At 39.1% G+C, this 17879-nt stretch overlaps 1 protein-coding gene across 1 annotated transcript in view; it reads left to right on the forward strand.

The window, feature by feature from the left end:
* The window catches only part of ZCCHC7 (zinc finger CCHC-type containing 7), a 275216-nt gene that overhangs the window by 188082 nt on the left and 69255 nt on the right, over nt 1-17879 (forward strand). Inside the window, exon 6 of the mRNA XM_073662523.1 lies at nt 3602-3637. Coding sequence (XP_073518624.1) covers nt 3602-3637 — 36 coding nt within the window. The remainder of the gene's footprint in view (nt 1-3601; nt 3638-17879) is intronic.

A 17879-nucleotide genomic window follows, 5' to 3' on the forward strand; every position in this document is an offset into this window, starting at 1 on the left:
ACACTAAAGCTGTAGCATCTGGACAACAAGCAAATGTCCTGAAATGTGAAGAATCAAATAAAAATATGTAATTGATCATGTTTTCATTATATAGTGACTAAGCTTTACATAAGGGTATACAAAGAGGATTACCCAATATATACCTCTGATGTTTGGCACTACATAGACTGACACTTGTATATCGTGGTATACTTGTTCTGTAGCGTGGAATACTACTGCAAATCCACTACATCTGGTCCCAGTCTTAAAAGGAATCTGTCACCGGGTTTTTGCTACCCCATCAGAGAGCAACATGATGTAGGGGCAGAGACCCTGATTCCAACGATGTATCACTTACTGGGCTGCTTGTTGCAGTTTTAATTAGAAATGTTTTTCCTGCTGCAGATCTAGCAGTTCTCTGAATGCTGATCTCTGTATAACCCCGCCCCCACACCACTGTTTGGCAGCATTCTGCTTATGTACAGTGTAAACAGAAAGCTGCCAATCAGTGGTGTGGGCAGGGTTGGACTACATGGAAGCAGGTTTACTAGTCCACTACTGATAATCTGCTGCAATAAAACAAGTTTTTATAAAATCAGACAGCAAACAGACCAGAAAGTGACACATCACTGGAATTGGGGTCTCTGCCCCTATATATTATGCGGCTCTCAGATTAGGTAGCAGAAACTTGGAGACAGATTTCCTTTAAAGTTTACCATGTGAAGGTTTAATACCCTAGACTTAACGATGAACGGTTTCCCTGATATAGACCACTAGGTAGTTTACTAACCTCTCTACTATTTTGACACTGTTTGATAGTATTATTTAGACACTGAATGGCAGTATTTCAGCAATGAATAATATTATTAAGTTGGAATATATATGGCAGGTGAATATGGGCACTATTTTGTAGTATTATTTGGATACTTATTGGAGATATTATTTAGGTGTGTATTAAGAGTATTATTTTGGCACTAAATGGCAATATTATTTCGGTACTGAATGAAAACTTTCTAAAAATGACAAGTATCAAGGCCCTAATATGTTGCCAGAGCCCCCATAAAACTACTCCAGTCTATAGAATACAATAATATATCTCTTAGTCTGGAACTAATTGACCACAGGGTTCCTTTTGGTCTTTTTCAGTATCCTTCTAAAGAATCGCAGTCAATTAAGATGGGAATTTATCATTCCCTTTATGGCAGCAAACTGTCGCAAAATTTGTTCTATGTAGTATTTTGCAACTTTTTGCCCTTTTGCTCCCCCAATAAAAAGTAGGCAGGTCTTGGCAAAAAGAGGCTGTGGTCTACTATCTTGTGGCAAACTTACCATAATATTCTACCCAAAATGTACGTAAATTATAGCTAAAATGGATGACGTAGGTTTAATATTCTGCTGCACAGTCGACAGATTAAATGTGCCAATTTATTAAGAACCTTACACCTCTTAAATACTTTTTGTGAACCATAATTTTTGTTTTAAAATTAAAAAAAAAATGTGTATTTATTCACACTGTATGCCTTTTTAGACATATTCAGATTTAAATCATCAGCGAGACTTTAGTGTAGATTAGTTTTTTGCTAACCTTTTATTTATTTTTTCTTGCTTTATATAGTCTTTTGAAATGTTCTATTATTGTAATGGCTATATTAAAAACCAGTATTTTCTTAACTATGAAAATTGTACATTCACACTGAAGGCATCAAAACTGTGAATTAACACATGTGGAATTATATACTTAACAAAAAAGTGTGAAACAACTGAAAATATGTCTTATATTCTAGGTTCTTCAAAGTAGCCACCTTTTGCTTTGATGACTGCTTTGCACACTCTTGGCATTCTCTTGATGAGCTTCAAGAGGTAGTCACCGGAAATGGTTTTCACTTCACAGGTGTGCCCTGTCAGGTTTAATAAGTGGGATTTCTTGCCTTCTAAATGGGGTTGGGACCATCAGTTGTGTTGTGCAGAAGTCTGGTGGATACACAGCTGATAGTCCTACTGAATAGACTGTTAGAATTTGTATTATGGCAAGAAAAAAGCAGCTAAGTAAAGAAAAACGAGTGGCCATCATTACTTTAAGAAATGAAGGTCAGTCAGTGTGAAAAATTGGGCAAACTTTGAAAGTGTCCCCAAGAGCAGTTGCAAAAACCATCAAGCGCTACAAAGAAACTGGCTCACATGAGGACCGCCCCAGGAAAGCAAGACCAAGAGTCACCTCTGCTTCTGAGGATAAGTCACCAGCCTTAGAAATCGCAGGTTAACAGCAGCTCAGATTAGAGACCAGGTCAATGCCACACAGAGTTCTAGCAGCAGACACATCTCTACAACAACTGTTAAGAGGAGACTTTGTGCAGCAGGCCTTCATGGTAAAATAGCTGCTAGGAAACCACTGCTAAGGACAGGCAACAAGCAGAAGAGACTTGTTTGGGCTAAAGAACACAAGGAATGGACATTAGACCAGTGGAAATCTGTGCTTTGGTCTGATGAGTCCAAATTTGAGATCTTTGGTTCCAACCACCGTGTCTTTGTGCGACGCAGAAAAGGTGAACGGATGGACTCTACATGCCTGGTTCCCACCGTGAAGCATGGAGGAGGAGGTGTGATGGTGTGGGGGTGCTTTGCTGATGACACTGTTGGGGATTTATTCAAAATTGAAGGCATAGTGAACCAGCATGGCTACCACAGCATCTTGCAGCGGCATGCTATTCCATCCGGTTTGCGTTTAGTTGGACCATCATTTATTTTTCAACAGGACAATGACCCCAAACACACCTCCAGGCTGTGTAAGGGCTATTTGACCAAGCAGGAGAGTGATGGGGTGCTATGCCAGATGACCTGGCCTCCACAGTCACCAGACCTGAACCCAATCGAGATGGTTTGGGGTGAGCTGGACCGCAGAGTGAAGGCAAAAGGGCCAACAAGTGCTAAGCATCTCTGGGAACTCCTTCAAGATTGTTGGAAGACCATTTCCGGTGACTACTTCTTGAAGCTCATCAAGAGAATGCCAAGAGTGTGCAAAGTAGTCATCAAAGCAAAAGGTGGCTACTTTGAAGAACCTAGAATATAAGACATATTTTCAGTTGTTTCACACTTTTTTGTTAAGTATATAATTCCACATGTGTTAATTCATAGTTTTGATGTCTTCAGTGTGAATGTACAATTTTCATAGTTAAGAAAATACAGAAAAATCTTTAAATGTGAAGGTGTGTCCAAACTTTTGGTCTTTACTGTGTGTGTGTGTGTGTGTGTGTGTGTGTGTGTGTGTATGTATGTATGTATGTGTATATATATATATATATATATATATAATATTATTGACTTGAAACATTTCACCCCCAACTGAGATACGGATGGCTCAAGAATTAAGTAAAAGATTCCGAAGCCTTTTAAAGAGGTGGAGGCTTTCCTGGCTTACTTTCAGGGCAGGGTGGTGTTAAAGCAGTGTAAAATTCAATTAAACAGTGCAGCCAGGTTTTTTGAAGCTGAAATCCAGGCCCTTTCAGCTAAGCTTTTCCTTGCCTGTGACCGGCACCAACAGATGCTTTATTATGCCAAAACCAACAGCCTGTAAAGCACCTTGTTTCATGCTGCTAACTGATCAATATTTTTTTTTATCTTCCAGGCTTGCCCAGAAATATGGAGGCAGTACCACCTAACTGTAAGTAGATCCACCTTGATTATTTTCTCCTAGGACTAAACTATTTACTCTTCCATGAAGTTTCCAGTACTAGGAGGTAGTCAAGTGCCCCAGCTGAAAGCTAATCGGAGACCTCGGAACGATTCTTTCTGGACTGAAGGATGAGGTAGTAAGCTGGGCTCATGTTGCTTCTGTGCAATCTACATTTGGAACATAAAGTGAACTTCGGCTACCAGAAACTATATGCATTGATGATGCTTGTTAAAAGCCATTGCCTTTGTGTATGACAGCCCAAACGTGCCCCTGTTAAGTATGTGCATAGATACATCATTCATATATACTAGCGTATATATACACATATATACACTAATTATATATATATATATACATATATAATTATATACATATATATTCTAATATATATGTACACTAATTATATATACATACATACATAATAAATACATATATATAATTATTATTATTATTTTTTTTTAAACTTAAATGAGATTCTCTCTGTTGGGGAAAATGTGAACTTTTAAAACCACTTGAAACTATTTTAGATTTTAATGTAGATTTTTTGCCCGGGTCTATGTAAAATGTGATTTTTTTTTCACAGGGTAAAATACAGCTATAGCATATTCTGCCATTATACTTTACAGCTAGATATTTCGATTTTCCTAATGAGAGATTAGGTAAATTTACTCACAGTTAAGCTGTAAATAAGTTAATGCTGCACGCACCAGTCTCATTTGCTGCAATAAAGACACTGCCTTTATATAGTAACATTTTGTAATAGGCACGCTGACAGTAACGCGTTAAGATTTGCTAAGGGGAAGAGCACCATCTGCTGCTTTGTAGCGGTATTTCTACATTTTGCAGTGGAGTAAACCTGCTTGTTGCCTACAAGATGTTAATGGCAAAGTTGCGGTCACCCACTTGTCACATATTGATTCAGTAGGATTTTGAACTACATGATCTGTTCTTAATGTGGCAATGATCAATGAGATATGACACTGCTGATTTGTTTGCAGAGTGTACATTTTTGTTCTGATTAATGAACCATCTTAGTCCTAATAATAAGACCCCATCCATTAGTAGGATTTATTTGTATGGTAAAAATGCTCAGATTCCCTATATTTTTAACTATACTATATTGTATTCTAAGAAACTATACCAGTACTTGTTGTTACAAATATATATGTACATACAGATGGGTGTGCATGTCTGGAGGTCAGTACATAGCCTTTCCTTGTCCCCTATGGGGCTCAAAATGCCTATCTCGGACACACATATGATAGCCCAAGTTTCATTGGAAGCCTTTTAACCCCTTAGTATGTTTTTTGATAACATGTATTGTGCAGAAGTTCAGTTCCTGAACTGTATTTCTTGTTGGGTAGTGACTGCTTTTTGCTATTTCTGCTATTATATTGCTATTCCTGTACTTATCATTGTATATAGATTTAGTCTTTACATAAAGATTGTATTTTACAGTTAACTTTTTTTTATAAAAATGATAAACACCCTGAAATTGTATGAAATTTTTACAATTTAAGCTAATTGTCTCAGGATATGTATCAGTAGATAAAAGGGTATAGTAGCGAATTTTCAACCAACTCATGTATGTGTTACAAATAAATATGTAGGTATTTCATTACTATTTATATTTCTTATTCATGTAACATTACTTGGAATATTGTGTTTTACTAATCAATTACAAATCTAGAAGCCCTGTGATTTGCAGAATAATAATGCTTTGTCGTGTAAGGTTTTACCATCTCTAACCCAGGAGGTGTATATAGCAGTCAGGAAAATTAAATATTGTATGACAAAATACGGACTTAACGCTGGAAATGCTAATTTGTCAGTTTGCGTGGATGAACACGCTTAACGTTGACTTAATCGGCGTCCAGGTTCAGTAAATCCCTCTGGTCAGAATAGAAGGGGATTTTATTTACTTGGTAATCTGGGGATATTTATTGAGACATTGTCCATGGAAAAGTCAACAAGAGACGTAGAAAGAATCACCGTTATCCTTTGTCAGTTAAATCACTTAGTTCTTAGCGCATGTTGACACTGCCACCACTTCCCTCCCCTTTATTTTTGCCTTGTGTATGGGGTGACTTCTTATTCCATACACTTTACTCAGTTGAATGTGACAGGTGTAGCAGAATTTGTCACTTATTACTTTTCTGATGAACAGTCACCCAGAAGGCCAGTGCTCGGAATAGGCAGAATGTTTCTTCATTGTCTTTGTTTCCTATGTAAGGTTGCCCTGGCTCTGACTCGCCAGCAGAGAGCACACTGCTGCCCGCTGCCAGCCTGGAGTGATTTCATGAACAATGGATGGATTAGGCCTGGGCTCCTCTTTACTTTTGCTAAAGATGTCTACCCTGCCCTACTTGGCTAATACATCATTAGTTGGGTTTCATTCTGACAACTAACGGCACATAAGCACAAAATAGAGCTCTCTCGGTGTTAGCTTATTATTTTATTTTAGCTATTTAGGCTTCTTACAACGTAACCAACTGTCTATATGTAATAGTTTTTTTCAAGTGAATATCATGTCACAAGCCTGTATTTGGAAACTACTGGCAGCCAACTTAGTCTTGCATATTGCCGAATAAATCAGAAAATTTGGAAAGACGTCACTGAACATCCAAGAATCAGCAATATCACAATAAACAGTCCCAAGTTTTCTAATGATCGATGCGACTTAATATAAAATCATTTTATATATATATATATATAATTATTATTTTTTTTTTTTAGGAAAAAATGACATTCATGTATATGCTCTGATGATGGTAATCAAACCCATTAAAATTTGCTACCTGGAGAAGTATCAGTATGGTGTGCATATTCTTGTATAGAAGTATTGATTTCATTGCTGCCGCAGCTGCACTTACATTCTGCGTCTTTTTGTATCTTTTTGTTATTATGTACACAGCAGCTTATAGTGGTGAGCTGTTTGGCATTGTATCCTGATTTACCTATTCATTGTTACCACTTTTCTATAGGCCGTTCTGTTCCCAATAATTTCATGAGATGTACAACTATAAATCAACCTTTATGTATATACAACTGCATTGTGATGCTTTATATTTACGTAAAATCCTACTAGTGTTTTCATTATATATTTTATATTTTGGTGCATATAATGTTTTATTGAAAATAGTAGTAGGGAAAGCGATGTAGGATATTGTAATTTTAGGATTTAACTTTTTTCGATTGAGATACATATCTTTTTTGCGTTTAGTGATAAACGTATATGTAAGACACAAAAGGGCTATTTTTGAGGCTGCTGCCAGTTTTCCTAAATAACCTTTGCTCAGGCATATTTGGTATTTTTCCTCTAGTTCTTATTGATTCCTATAGGTTCATACTGAATACATTAATACTTCTTTGGGGGTTCTTTATTCTGTGTATCAGGAGAAAAAAAAACTTTAAATTCTGTGAAAGATGTAAAGTTACATTGTGAATGAGGAGATATAAATGCTAAGTATTTACACCAATTTTGTGTCATTTCTTAGTGATCCTTTGATTTCTAAAAGGTTACTTAATAGGGAATGGACCTAAAGCAATCAAAGTTGTTATTGTTGTTTTTATTTTAGTTTTTTACAACTGTGGACTGATGTCTTAGTGTCTTATTGTTTTATTTAGTGTTTTATTTCATTGACTTTCAGCATATGATATTTTATATCTCAAAGTTACTTGATAAGTTATTTAAATGTAATTATAAAATGTAATTTGGGTTTATAGCAAGCTATTCAGTCCAGCTCTTCCATGATAAACAGTTCCTAATGGTAAAATGAATCAGGTGCCTTTGATTTAGGGTATGGATAAATGTTAAGTATTTGCTACAGACATTTATGCATCAAAAATGTGTATCAGGAGAAACCCTGCATAAAATACACGTGGTTTGAGTGTGTTTTTTATGTGTTGCATTTTTTTCCCCATTCATTATAATAGGTGAAAAACACTGCAAAAATTGCTGAAAGAATTGACATGCTGCAGGTGTGAAACTGCTTCAAATCAGCAAGGAAAAATAAGCAACATGTGCATGAGCTTTCAGAAATCTCATTCACTTTGTTGGGACAATAAAATGCATTTTTCACTGCAAATAAACACAGAAAAAAATGAGAAAACACAAAAACGTGACTTGGTGACAGACCCTTTTAGTAATATACCTGCTACCCCGAGCCCCTTATTCCAGAGGTGGCTATGAATTCTTCTGGAGATGCAGCATTCTCTCATGTGGAGAAGGAATGTGTATGTGCTTACTTATTTGGATAAACCTAGCTGGAAGGTAGTTATTTTCTAAAAAATAAAATGCAATCTTTTTTTTCCCTAAGCAACGGGATTGAATAAAGCCCTAGCTGCTTGATCAGATTTAGGGTCTTCTGAGAACAAGTCTTATTTCCATTACGTTGTTCTACAAATTAAGGTGGTACAATTATTACATTCATATTGGGGTATACGGTAACTATTTAATCATATTCATATAATTCAACTATAATTTTGTTGCAATATTGCTGGGTCTAACTGTCAAGATGAAAATAAAATCTAAATCACAATCCATCCAGATCAGTACACACTAATCTCACAATGTTTTTGATATATAAATCTTTTAGATGTATCAAATTTAATAAGAAAAAAAGGAATTAAAGAATTAATGTTATTTATATTAACACATTAACAGATATATATTAATAAAACCCAAATCTCTATTTTTTATATTTTTTTGTTATGTAATGGATCCTTAGATCTTCTTATACTGAAGTTTAATTGAAAGGTACAGAGTATGTGCAATAATAATATGCACAACTAACAAAATGTATTGAGTCCAGGAAGATGGAAGGTTTCTACGTGTCTACAGTTTAATTTGTGAAAATTTTCCACATACAGCTACTTTTTAATTGCTGCTGAAACTAACATTTTCCCTATGTAGGTAGGTAAAATAGGCCATTCATGATGATGCAAACTATGATTAAAATGTTGCGAAAAATGAAAGCGTAAATGTTATAGTTGGGGAGGAGAGTTGTACCAATCAGAAAAGTCATTTCAGCTCATGAAAAGCAGTGCAAGGTGATTATTAATATATAGGAAAGATGTGAAAGACTTTTATTTGACCTCTTTAGATATTATTATTATTATTTGTAGGAACAGCTGAAGTACTGTGGCCAGTGAATATTGCTTGTAACTTCATTGAGTGCAAATTCAATCCAATAAGAAAGCCAATCTGGGAAAAAAAATTATATAGTGAAGCCTTACAGACTTTGTTATATACTTTTCTTCCTTCTTTCAATTTTACAATATGGAGGCTGGAAATTAATGGCTCCAAAGCCTTGTGTTTATTTTTTTTTCTCTGCAAGAAAAGGTTGTTAGTTCTGCCTGAGTGTCTTGTCTGTTTCTTTTACATTGAACATCTTGTACCTGTCTCCTATGTTTCTTCTTGAGGACCTTTCTTTCACCCTCCTAATTTTTTTTTTGTTCTGGTCTGCTTTCTCTATTTTTTATTTTTTTTTTTACCTTCGAAATTGGCAGACCTGAGCCATCCATTCTATTATTACATGGGCAGCCATTTGTGGGAACAGCCACCATGTAATTCTATATTTCCAGCAGCAGGAAAAATGCCTGGCTGCCTGTGACTTTCCCTGGCAAAATTAATTGTTTGCTTCACCAGGCTTGAGCAGGACTTGTGGCAGTCAACAAGAGTCCCATTCCGAAAGTAGTTGACTCTGATGAACCAACCCCTTTAAGACCTGAAGCAAGGTGGTAGATCATCTGCCAGGTCTTTATGTCTTCTGATTATTTGAACTGTTATTGTTTCCTCTAAATGTCCTTTCTTTTGCATGTGTTTTATCCTCTATCTATTCTCCTCAGAAATACTATTCTTCAGTGCGGTTTGCACCAGCTTTACAGACACTGTCACATTAGGAACTGTCTGAAATTCAGACAATGAAATGTCTGATGGGAATAAAAAATCATTTTCAGACTTCTATTTAATGAAGTTTGTCTTTACTGAGTAAAACATAAAAATTAACGAAACCTTTTTGAAATTTGGTGCACCTCTTGATTTACGTCAATTTGTGGCACAGTTTGTCAATTCTAGCATAAACTATTTTAAAACCATGGGCATTTTATGTAGCGCTACATTTTACTTGGGTTTGACTTTGTCCAATGATGCTGAGCATTTTCTCTAATGATCTCGATATTAACCCCTTCACGACCTTTGACGTATAGATACATCAAAGGTCGTGTCCTTCCCTTTGATGCGGGCTCTGGCACAGCTGATCTGATCAGCTGTTATGTGCCTCTAACAGCCACTGGTGAAATCGCGATCCACCCTCGGCTGTTAACTTGTTAAATGCTGCGGTCAATCACTAACAGCAGTATTTAACTGAAGTGCGTCATAAAGCCCACTTATTGGTGCCCCTGAAGAAGACCCCCGTGCTTGTCATTGCAGATTTCCTTCATAGGAAATGAAATAGGGGACTATTGAAGCTAGTAAAAAGTAAAAAAAAAATAAAGTTCAAAACATCCCCCTTTTGCCCCATTCAGAATAAAATAATTAAAAAAAAAAACATCAAATACACGATTGGTACCGCAGCGTTCAGAAATGTCCTATCTATCCAAGTATAAAGTAAATTAATCCAATTGGTAAATGGCATAATAAGAAAAAAATCAAAACGCAAGAATTACGTTTTTTTGGTCGCCACAACATTGCAATAAAATGCAATAACGGGCAATCAAAACATTGTATCTACCCTAGAATGGTATCAATAAAATGACATGGACATGTTTCTCTTGCTATAGTGCCAGACCTATTTACCGCATACCAGGAATCATGGACCAGTTTGCATATATTAAAATAGTTAGAGGTCATGTTGCCTTAAGCTGAAGAGGATATGCCCTTGAAATGGGTGTTTCAACAAGACAACGACCCTAAACAAACCAGTAAACGAGCAACATCTTGGTTCCAGTCCAACAAAATTGAGTTTATGTAGTGGCCAACCCAATTCCCGGACCTTAATCCGATAGAACACTTGTGGGGTGACATCAAAAATGCCGTTTCTGAGGCAAAGCCAACAAATGTCAAAAAATTGTGGGATGTAGTCAAAGCATCCTGGGCTGGAATAACAGTTGACAGGTGCCAGAAGTTGGTTGACTCTATGCAACATAGATGTAAAGCAGTTCTAAAAAACTGTGGGTATACAACTAAACATTAGGTTAGTGATTGACAGGAATGCTAAATCCTCAAAAAAAGAGAATACATATTGTGAGTTTGTAAAGACAAATGCAGACACTGTTCATTTTTTGTTATTTTCTGTAAACTAGTTAAAAACTATATACATTTCATGTTTTGAATTAGAAAACCGTGTGCAATGTTCCCAATGCCTGGAAATAAAAACTAGTATAAAGATTTTGTGCTTAACTCATGTTTTTGAACACACTGCTATTTTGAACACTACTATATCTGCATTTACATTTTTTTAACTCCTTCACTACATTCTCCATACATGTACGGTGCAAGTTAGAAGAGAGTGTATAGAGCGGGGTGAGCCCACCCCATACCCAGCTGCTCATGGCTGCAATTGTTAACCTGTTAAATGCTGCTGTCAAATTCTGACAGCATCATTTCACACGTTCTGGCAAAGGGGCGCGTTATTCCATGTGCGCATCAGTGTGTTTGTGATATGATCACGCAGGGCTGCAACTAGAAAGTTCAGGGCCCCATGCTGGCCCCCTTGAGACACTGCCCAGGCTCCACCCCATCTCCGCCCCCACCCTTTGAACCTTCCACAGTCTCACCACCCACTCTTGGAAAACTCCACTTCTGCACCATGTCCTCACCAATCACACATTAACAGTTCTCATTGAACACCATATCACATACATAGCCAGCAGCTTTTGTTTTGGCTAAAAGATTTTTTTTAAGCTGCCATCACAACAAGGAAACTCTTCTGGCCGGGCCCTACTCTACTCTAACCCATTAAACATTTCTTAAAATATCCAGTACTCTTTTTAGGTATATTTTTATTTATTTTTCTGTAAGGGAATGTGTCACATACGTTTTTTAAAATGACCAATAATATCACATACAAGGGACAAATACCATCACACCATGGCCGGACCACATATTACCACCACATAGTGACCGAATAATACCACATGCAAAGAATAAAGACTAGACCACATATTACCATTCGTGTTGAGCGAGTATGTTCTGTTAACCCTTTCGCCGAGTATGCTGGGGCGAGCACCGAGTAGTTACAGCGGCTCGGTGTTTTGTTTAAATCACTCCCGCATGCATGATTTGCGACAGTTTGACAGCTTTATTACATGTGAGGAATGATTGTTTCTATTGCATTCCTCACATGTAATAAAGCTGTCAAACAGTCGCAAATCATGCACACGGGAGTGATTTAAACAAAACACCGAGCAGCTGTAACTACTCTGTGCTCGCCCCAGCATACTCGGCGAAAGGGTTAACAGAACTACACACTAATTACCACCATAGTGACTGAATAATACCATATAAAAGAAACAAATACCTCCACATCGTGACCAGACCTCATATTGCCACCATATAGTGACTGAATACTACAATACTCATCGTTAATAAAAAAAACAAAACACAATACTTAAATTACCACAAGTGCCATTATTCACAGGGGCTCTGTACATAGTATACAGTGTATAGTGTAAGTGTACAGGTAATACAGTGATCACCAGTGACGACATATACAGGGGCTCTGTATATAGTGTCATTGTACAGATAATACAAGGATCATCAGTGATATTATACACCGGAGCTCTGTATATAGTGTATAGTGTCAGTGAACAGATAACACACTGGCTCACCAGTGACGTCTCTAGGTGAAGTCCTTCATCCAGCACAGACTGCCATCACATCTTCCAGCCAGAACTCGTATCTGCATAAAATAACACAGTTATCTGTTGTATCCAATTCATCATTAGCTCTCCCTACCCCCACTCCCAATTCGTCATTAGCTCTCCCTACCCCCACTCCCAATTTATCATTAGCTCTCCCAACCCCCACTCCCAATTCGTCATTTGCTCTCCCCATCCCCACTCCCAATTCGTCATTTGCTCTCCCCACCCCCTATTCATCATTTGTTCTCCCCACTTCCAATTCATCATGTGCTCTCCCTACCCCCTACTCCTAGTTCATCATGTGCTCTCCCCACTCCCAGTTCATCATGTGTTCTCCTCAACCCCCATTCCCAGTTCCTCGTGCTCTCCCCACCCACCACTCCCAGTTCTTCATTAGCTACCCCCCCACTCCCTGTTCATCATTAGCTCCCACTCCCAGTTCATCATGTGCTCTCCCCACCCCCCACTCCCCGTTCAGCATAAGTTCTCCCCACCCCCACTCTGAGTTCATCATTAGCTCCCTCTCACTCCCAGTTCCTCATGTGCTCTCCCCACCCCCCACTCCCAGTTCATCATTAGCTTCCCTCCCCCACTCCCAGTTCATCATTAGCTCCCACTCCCAGTTCATCATTAGCTCCCCCCTACTCCCAGTTCATTATGTACTGTCCCCCAAGACCATTTAATTCTATAAAAATATAAAGTTTTCATACTTACCTCTTATACTATCCCTGTAGCTCCACTTCTGACCTGGCATCATCCTTGCACTGGATGCCGGCTAGTACGCGATGACATCATCGCGTACGGCCATCTCCAGCGCGTCACTGAAGGGGAGGAGGGACTCCCTTGGAGCTGCACGGCTCCCTGCGCGGAGGAGACAGCGGCACACAGGCACACAGTGGCGGCGGTACGCAGTGCCAGGCACACAGTGGCGGTGGCACACGATACCCCGGGCTCTGGTAAGCAGAAGCACAAGAGCAAGGGAGCCCCAGACCGGGCCCCTTCTCTTTACTGCTGTTCACCGGGCCCCATGCAACAGTAAGGGCAATAATGCCCTGATGGCGGCTGTGATCGTGAGTCGCCAATGGTTGCTATGACAGCTTGGGGTTTGCTGAAGACCCCTGTGCTTGTCATTACAGAGCTCCTTCAAATGAGACCGTCATTTTTACCATATGCAGCGATGCTGTGGCATCGCTGTATATAGCACAAGCAATCAGACAATCACAGCTTCAAGTCCCCTAAGGGGACTAACAAGTACTATGAAAAATAAAAAATAAAATAATGGAAAGAAAGTTCAAATCACCCCACTTTTGCCCCATTAAATATAGTTATTAAAAAAGAACAAAAATGCACATATGTAGTATCGCCATGATCAGAAAAGTCCCATCTATCAAAATATAAAGACCTGATCAGTAAACACCGTAAACGGAAAAAAAATAAGAATGCCACGTTTTTTTGGTTGCTGCCTGTAACAAGCGATCAAAACATCACCTCTATCCCAAAATGGTATAAAAAACATCGTCTCATCCTGCAAAAAGTAAACCGTTAATCAGCTCCATCCTCCAAAAAATAAAAACATTACGGGTCTGGGAAACCCTAAAAAATGTTTTCTTGCAAACTTCTGATTTATTTTCACTGCAAAAATAATAAAAAAAAAATACTAGACATGTTTGGTATCGCTGTGTATTGTGATTCTGTTTACTGATGAGCAGAATCATACTGAAAGGTTACTTGTACCAAAAAATGTACACTGTAAAACACGGTCTTTAAAAACAATCTCAGAATTGCAGGGTTTTTTTCACAATTTCTTCCCATTTGTAATTTTTTTCCCGTTTTCCAGTACCTTATGTGCTAAAATGAATGGTGTCTTTCAAAAGTACAACTCGTCCTACAAAAAACAAGCCCCCATATGTCTGTGGACAAAAAAATAAAAAAAATATGGCTCTGGAAAGAAAGAAGGTGAAGAAAAAAATAAAAAGCAAAAACAAAAATTGTATCTGTCGTGAAGGTGTTAATAACTGGAAAACCGTTAAGAACTTTGGTCTTTTATTGTTAGATCCAGTGACAATTCTAGACTTTGAAATCCCTCGTAACACCATAAGTAACTGGTTAAGTGAAGAATGGGCAGTGCATGTATGCTGTGGTAATACCCTCCAGTATCTGAAGAATCAAACCTATTAGGCAGGAAGTGGACTTGGGGGCACGTAAATGGACACGCCCCCGGGTCACTTCCAACATGATTTGCATATGGCTTCTAAGCTAGATTTTTGATGACTGGCACATTGAATATCTACAATAACGGTATGATTTTCATTGGAGAGACAAGTCACACCACTACTTCCACATGTAAAAACGTGCTGACAGGTTCCCCTTCTGTCATGATCACATCTGAACACACCCTGAATTCATTTTGTCATACAATATTGTTTGAGAGGATGGTTGGTATAAATTCATTTCTGTCACGTTGCTTTTTTAGGTTGGAAGCTCTTTTAGCCATAAGGCTAGAATTGTCTCCTGCAATAGCCCTAAAGGCATTACTTAGAATAAGATTAGACCAATGCTTGCTAACTATCCTCTTTAGCTCATCTTAATGGCTGCCAACTAAGATATCAATTGCGCTTGAATCAGAACTATTCATCACATTACGACTGGAACTCAATTCTGGAGAATTGTGGGTCCTTTTCCAAATAAAACATGGACCTTATCCTCACTCATTGGACAATATTAGACTGTTCGGGTGGTGCGACACTCAACTTGTGACACCCAGTTTTCAATGTATTCATTTATTTGGCTTTGCATAAAAGCAGAACAACTCAAAAGTAGAGTTACAAGACCATATGCTTCATTGCGTAAAATTAAGGGAACACTTCAATTACATATGGAATCTCGAAGAATGAATGATTCAAGTTAAAATTTTTACTTTTATAAAGTGTGTTATTTGTTGAGAACAAACAACAAACAAAGGAAACCAACATCATCACTTTATAGAGGGTTATCACAAACAGATTTGTGCAACCATGCAAGAATATGCCTCCGCAGGCCATCACTGGCCCACCACCAAACTGGTCATTCTGGAGCTTGATGCAGGCAGCATACCATTTTCCACTGCCGCTCCACTCTCTTTAATTTCTGTCATGCGTACTGAGTGCAAACTTATCTGTAGAGGACCTGTCAATTCTGGTGTTTTCTGGCAAGTGTGAATGCTGCGCCATACTTGGCCTTGAGCACAAATACCACTACAGGACATCAGACGCTCATTCCACCCTCAAGAAACAGTCAGAAACATGCCCACTGGATGTCATTTTGTTGGACTTTGGCAGTGCTTCTCTCGTTCCTCTTCACACAATTCCTCATATATTGGTCCTACTGCTAGGTTGATTCCTTTCTACAGTCCTGTCTCGCTCTCATTGTATAATGGTCCATGTCCTGGTAGCTGCTTCATGCTATTGAGACTATGCTGTAATACACGGCAAACCTTCTTGCAACGGCACATACAGTACAGACCAAAAGTTTGGACACACCTTCTCATTTAAAGATTTTTCTGTATTTTCATGACTATGAAAATTGTACATTCACACTGAAGGCATCAAAACTATGAATTAACACATGTGGAATTATATACTTAACAAAAAAGTGTGAAACAACTGAAAATGTCTTATATTCTAGGTTCTTCAAAGTAGCCACCTTTTGCTTTGATGACTGCTTTGCACACTCTTGGCATTTTCTTGATGAGCTTCAAGAGGTAGTCACCGGAAATGGTCTTCCAACAATCTTGAAGGAGTTCCCAGAGATGCTTAGCACTTGTTGGCCCTTTTGCCTTCACTCTGCGGTCCAGCTCACCCCACACCATCTCCATTGGCTTCAGGTCTGGTGACTGTGGAGGCCAGGTCATCTGGCGTAGCACCCCATCACTCTCCCTCTTGGCCAAATAGCCCTTACACAGCCTGGAGGTGTGTTTGGGGTCATTGTCCTGTTGAAAAATAAATGATGGTCCAACTAAACGCAAGCCGGATGGAATAGCATGCCGCTGCATGATGCTGTGGTAGCCATGCTGGTTCAGTATGCCTTCAATTTTGAATAAATCCCCAACAGTGTCACCAGCAAAGCAACCCCACACCATCATACCTCCTCCTCCATGCTTCACGGTGGGAACCAGGCATGTAGAGTCCATCCGTTCACCTTTTCTGCGTCGCACAACGACACGGTGGTTGGAAACTAAGATCTCAAATTTAGACTCATCAGCCCAAAGCACAGATTTCCACTGGTCTAATGTCCATTCCTTGTGTTCTTTAGCCCAAACAAGTCTCTTCTGCTTGTTGCCTGTCCTTAGCAGTGGTTTCCTAGCAGCTATTTTACCAAGAAGGCCTGCTGCACAAAGTCTCCTCTTAAGGCTGTGTGCCCACGATGCGTTTTTTAAGCGTTTCCGCAGCGGCAAAAACGCTACAGAAACGCTTAAAAAACGCATGGTAGAAGGCCTGCCATGTCCCCCAATGATAATCCGCATGTGCTGTGCACATGCTGCGGAAATTTCCGCTGCGGATTATCATTGCGGAAAAAAACGCAGCACTACCAATTATTTTGCGGAAGTGCTGCGTTTTCGCCGCCATTGACTTGCATTAGAACGCGACAATTCCGCAAGACTGCATCTGCACTTGCGTAATTGGCGCGTTCTAATGTGCGAATGGTACCCGGGTGTAGAGGAGAGGAGCGTCTCATCCACACCCAGGTACCATTAAAAAAGCTGTAAAAAAAGAATAAAATAAAAAATAAATATATACTTACCTTCTGGCGGCCCGCGCTGTGCTCCTCCTTGCTTCCCGGCACTTCGCGATGGAATGAAGGACCTGCGCTGACGTCAGAGTCATGTGACGGGTCACGCGACGCTGACGTCGGCAGGTCCTTCACTCTACCGCTGCTGGCAGCCGGGACGGTGAAGCAAGACAGCACTTGCCATCAGAGGGTAAGTATATATTTATTTTTTTATTTTTTGACATTCTCTCGGTCACACTATATAAATCCATTCCGGTTGCATGGATTTATATAGTGTGACCAAGTTGTCAAGCACTTTCCAAGTGATGCTAAAATCGCTTGGAAAGCGCTTGCGAGCCGCATGCGGAAATTCAAGTAAAGAACGCTTCACTTCCGCATGTCCCTGGCAGGAAAACGCATGTACAATCCGCATGCGGTTTTTTCTGCCAGGGAGATGCATAAACGCTCAGGAAAAAATCCTGAGCATTTCTGCATCGTGGGCACATAGCCTAACAGTTGTTGAAGAGATGTGTCTGCTGCTAGAATTCTGTGTGGCATTGACCTGGTCTCTAATCTGAGCTGCTGTTTACCTGCGATTTCTGAGGCTGGTGACTCGGAT

The sequence above is a fragment of the Phyllobates terribilis genome, unplaced genomic scaffold (genome assembly GCF_046119375.1).
Source record: "Phyllobates terribilis strain yellow unplaced genomic scaffold, ASM4611937v1 Scaffold_1__5_contigs__length_1240528914, whole genome shotgun sequence".
NCBI lineage: Eukaryota > Metazoa > Chordata > Amphibia > Anura > Dendrobatidae > Phyllobates > Phyllobates terribilis.